The following is a 5,436-nucleotide window of genomic DNA, read 5'->3' on the forward strand; positions in this document are numbered from 1 at the left end:
TGGCTCAGGGGTAGAGTGGCTGGATGGTAACCGCAAGGTTGCCAGTTCGAACCTAGGCTCCCCAGAGTTAGTGTCGAAGTGTCCTTGAGCAAGACACAGAACCCCAAATTGCTCCTGATGTGCTGGTTGGTGCCTTGCATGGTTTCCGCCGCCATCAGTGTATGAATGTGTGTGTGAATGGGTGAATTTATGCACAATCTATGTAAAGCGCCTTGGATAAAGGCGCTATATATAAATGCACCATTTACCATCCTCATCTTACAAAAACATTATTAAACCTATTATTACCCTATATAATTACAGCTTAATGTGGCAAGTGCCAACGTCCAATAACTGTATTCATGACCCTTCCCCACAGCTCCTTATAGTTAGAATGGGTTAAATGCAGGTGACACATTTAATGTATGTGTAGATGTACAGTGACAAATACTAAATAACTGAATTGTTACCACAATGGAAAAAACCTTTACCACGCTAGCTATAGGTTCACCCGAAATGTGCATATTATATCTGGAAAGACAATGATAGTATAACAAACTTTGGCCTTGTGCTGTACATATTTAAAAATTCACACACGTGTGAATTTCACCCGTGTGAACTGAGTGGTGCAACTATACTGTTATTGTTATAGTTACTGTACTGAACTCCTGTACTACTCATACTGTACGTACAGTACAGCACTCTGTACTGTACAGTACTGTATGAGTATGTACTCATACTGTACTGCCACTTGAAGGTAGGTCACCCAGCGGTATTGCAGCTGTTGAGGCCCTGTACTCATACATATACCTCGTACAGACAGAGTTAGTCATTGGAGCGCTGTGCACCGCAACTGCTTAACATTGAGACAGCTCAATGTATTATTATATAATGTATTATTATATATTGTCACTGTACATTTGAATCTACATAATACTGCTTTCGTCGTAAGTCAGTGCTCCCTCATGATATGCGACAGTCACACAAACATAGCCAATCTACAAGCTAAGTGAATTGCAATGTGAGCCTGTAGATGTTTTTCACCTAGAATTACTTTTACCCTCCACCCATCTAGTCATTATGCCAATTGCTGACCCTGTTGTATCCTACTGGCTCACCTGCCAGTGAGGAGCCCCACCGGGAGGACGTAGCATCTACATCCTACTCTTCCCGAACACACTTTTTGCTACTACTCCTACAGATGTTGTCCAAAACTCACATAAATTGGTATATCTCTGGGCTCATGTGATTAAGATGTATGAGTTAGATTTTTCAGATCTCATTCTAAGTGGCTATGATTAAAGTTTGCGGCAATCTGGCCCGGCGGAGACCTGTGCTCAAACGAGCACACTTTTCTAGTTCACTGTACTTTTATTTTATTTACTTCAAGGTATGTCAGCAAATTGGTGCAGATGGCCTGCCTGGCTTGGGGACAATGATGTTAATTGTAGTAATCACAAAAAGGAACCAATATGTTTTCTGTTCCCTCTCTTGCCCTTCTAGAGACCTTAGCTTCTGATTTGTTTGTCTTATCTGTCCTCGTTGATATGCACCGTCTGCTGTGACACACACACAGTGATTATAATTACTAAACTTAACAAGCTCATTAATTGCTCTGAGAGCTTGTTAATGAAGGTTCTAAATGAAAACAGAGAGAAGGGGCCCACGGGGAAGCCGAACCGTTTCATTGTTTTACCATATTCATTTGTCTTCAGTTGATGGTGGTGAGGAAACTTTGTCAAAGATGGACATAAATACATGTATATGAATTGGAAGAATTCAAGGCAATTAACCTTTTTTACGAGGTACGAATATATTCGTACCCCCCAGCTAATGGGACGTTATCTGCTAGGTACGAACATATTCGTACCCCCCATATACTCCATATATGAAGCGGTTGAGCCCCAGAGCAGCTTTAACATTGATCCGGTTGCTATGCAACGCCTCCGTCACCACCAGCTATGGGACGTTACAACTCCTCTCCATTTACCTCGGTTCAAAGCAGGATTTTCAAAAATCCATAACTCGGAATCTACAAGCGTTGTCCTTGGTGATCAATTTACAATTAAAATGTACAATTTAGGCATTTAGCAGACGCTCTTAATCCAGAGCGACTGATCGTCAACTAAAATGCATGTAATACATATATTTTTGTGATCATTAGAATGTCTAGAACATGTGTTATGTATTATTGTGAAAGATATCCACTGAATAATTTATTATTATTATTTTAATAATTATTATAAATGTGCATAAAAATATTTTTTTAACATAAGTCCTAGTAGTACAAAGTAGTAGTAAGGTTGAAATCTCTTTTTTGCAAGTAGAAATATATCCGGGTCTTAGTGAACGCAGGCACTGGCACAGGTTAACTACATTTATGCTACCAGCTAGCAGCAGCACAGAAAGAATGAATGTAATGCAGATCCCGCTGTGTGTATCTTAAGTCTGTCTCAGCCTCTGTGGCAGATCAACCATAGATTTAATTAAAATCACTTTGTTTGATATACATTAATAGTGTGTGCGTGTGCTTGAGCGTGTGCGCGTGCGTGTGCGCGCGTGCGAGAGAGTTTTGACTTGCGAATGTAGTGGTATACCGTACTCACATTGGATTCACTTTAGAACTTGAATTATTGTTGTGTTAAAACATTTCATTAAACTTTAAGTCTGTCAAAGCAAAGGGGGCTCATGGATGCATTCTCGAGTTGATCTGTATTTTGGTGAGTTCAACGATATTGGCTGAAAATTTCAGCCAATATCGTGGAGATCATTTGCAATAGCTGGGCCAAGGTCAAACATTTAATGTTTGACCTTGGCCCAGCTATTGCAAATGATCTCTACAGATATATATATTGTATTCAATGCCTGGTTCCCTCATTTGTTTCCTTGAAGTCTCTAGTGACACCACATCATGTGATATATTATTGTTTTTGCCAGGAATCAATCCAATGTCTGGAAATGAATTAATGGACTTATTTGTGTGGTTGCAGTAGGCAACCAGACTATATAATTGCCCAGCTTTATTCCATATAAACTTTTTTATTCTGTATAAACTTTTTGTGACGTCATGTGGTGTCATGTAAGTTAATACATCATCATACTGTACTTAGCGAGCTGCTTGAGGGCAATTGCAACCACACTTGCAATTTAACACCAATTCAATTACACCTTTCTAGTCTCAATCTGCCCCTCTACTAATTCCTTCCGTCCTTCCTTTTCGAGGAGTCATATGTCATGTCCAGACATCATCAGCATGACCATCACCACTGCTGCCGATATAACGATTTGAAAAGCTGGTGAATGGTAAATTGAGGGCATTGTTGCACCAGGCAGGCCTCTCTCTCTCTCTTAATAAATAAACATTTAAATTACAGAACATGAAATCAATAGTTTGTGATTTACAACAGATGAAAACAACAGTAGTTTCTGGAAATATATAAATAAATGTTAGTTTCAACTTTCAACACATCACATGGAGGGAAAAATAGCAGCAGTTCACACACAGATTGCAAGGAGCATACACATTTGTGTACACATTTGAGATGTCTCGGTGCACTCCTACTGTATGCAAATGCTGCTCTCCGTCTTCCTAGCCCCTATGCTGCAAAAAGACAGGCCGCAACTGTTAATTCTAACCTGAATACTCATTCAGTACCATCAATCAACCTAAAAACAAAATACAAATTCCACCAGTAGAGATCAGTGAAAAACATAAAACTAGCATTAAAAGTAAGTATATTTTTGTCAGGTATTGTCAGGTTTGTGTGCGTCAGAGACTGCAACTGGGTGTATATCCCAACACCCCAGCCTTCTCCTTCATCACAGGTGATACTCTCGCTTAGCCTGGCTAATAAGCCAGACTAATATCACACAACACTGTCGCGGTATATCAGTCTGGGCTGGCTCCACTTGGATTTCATTTCCCGGGGAACATTTTCTCTTCGACGCAATTGGTCAGAGCTACTGTCAGTCAAAGGTCTCAAGCATTGAACGTCACTGTACCAAAGCCCGCCTATATTGCATACCGTGTCCCGATTGGTCCGACCTGTTCTCGATTGTAGGAAAGAGGCGTGCTACTGAGCCTCGCCAGACCGAAATCCGCTGGTAGGCAACTTTTTTTTGCCAACGGCTGATTCGGTCTGGTTTATTAACCAGGCTAACTCTCGCTGACATATTCTTCTTCCCTTGACCCCAGGTGAGAAAAGATTCACACCCTCACCAAATAAAAACAGTACTTGTTTGTTTTCGGCATTGATCAGAAACGCTACTGTAACATATTAAATGTTTTTACAATACATTTCTGGTGTCATTCCTACGCAGCCAGACAGAGTAGATCACTGTGCCAGTTAGTTATTCTTCTCCAAAAATCCTAGGCAGCATCTCATGCACTGTTCGTACACCTGCTCAAAGTCTTCATCCTCTCCATAATATGGGTCTTGGATGATCAACTGGTTCTGAGGGTCATATGTACCAAGGAGCTCCATCTTTGCTCTGCAGTTATTCACAGACTTGGCCATCTTTTTCAGGTTGGTCAGATTGCTCTGGTCCATGCACAGGATGTAGTCGAAGCTGATGAAATCTTCCTTAGTCACCTGCCTGGCCACGTGCGTCATGGGCACGCCGTGGCTCTTCATGCAGACTCGGGCGCGGTGGTCTGGAGGGTTGCCTATGGCATAGGTGGAGGTACCAGCGCTGTCTATCTTCCACTTATCCTCAACGTCAGCATCCTTTGCCATATTTCTGAAGACTGCCTCTGCAATGGGGGATCTGCAAATATTCCCCAAGCACGCAAACAAAACGGACTTATTAGGACTACTGCAAGCTGCCATGTTGATTTTAGGGGTCCTGTGTCACTATAAATGTTGGGTACGTTCCTCCTTCTTGTTGTGTAACGATGTTGGGTATCTTCTATGCCTCCAGTTCTTATATAGCTCAGTGGTTGCGTAACAGCGCTGAATTGGCTGACGTCGGGCACATTCTCCTTACAATACCGATTTGCATTGATATCAGAGATCTCCATATATGGATGTTTGTCCATATCCGGGCAGAATCCGGGCACACAGACAACACCGCCACGGGCAACTTGAACTTTTGTATAGGTATAATCAATGATGAATTGGTAGAGCAGATTGGGGTTTCATTAAAGAACAAAAACTTCATTATAACATCAGAACCTCTGGACAAAGATAATGGTCTTCTCTAATGGAGACGATAATAGAATTTTATATAACAACACTTTCATTTAACATCTCCTCCCAGCCACAGTATTCGTTTAATGATTTGACTTTTGGTGCCATGCACGCACGCACATATGCACGCACGCACATATGCACGCACGCACACACGCACGCATGCACGCACGCACGCACACACACACACACACACACACACACACACACACACACACACACACACACACACACACACACACACACACACACACACACACAGGGGTGG

General features: G+C 41.7%; 1 protein-coding gene across 1 annotated transcript; it reads right to left on the reverse strand.

Moving 5' to 3' along the window:
• Nucleotides 1–4,325: 4,325 nt before the first annotated feature.
• On the reverse strand, nucleotides 4,326–4,820 carry LOC306915066 (low molecular weight phosphotyrosine protein phosphatase-like; the record flags this gene model as incomplete). The annotated part of the gene is made up of 1 exon (XM_079492312.1): nucleotides 4,326–4,820. Exon 1 carries the CDS (start codon nucleotides 4,806–4,808, stop codon nucleotides 4,326–4,328), a length of 483 nt encoding a protein of 160 aa, XP_079348438.1. The 5' UTR covers nucleotides 4,809–4,820.
• Between the last annotated feature and the right edge of the window lie 616 nt (nucleotides 4,821–5,436).

Source organism: Electrona antarctica, assembly GCF_951216825.1.
Source record: "Electrona antarctica genome assembly, chromosome: 22".
NCBI classification, from domain to species: domain Eukaryota; kingdom Metazoa; phylum Chordata; class Actinopteri; order Myctophiformes; family Myctophidae; genus Electrona; species Electrona antarctica.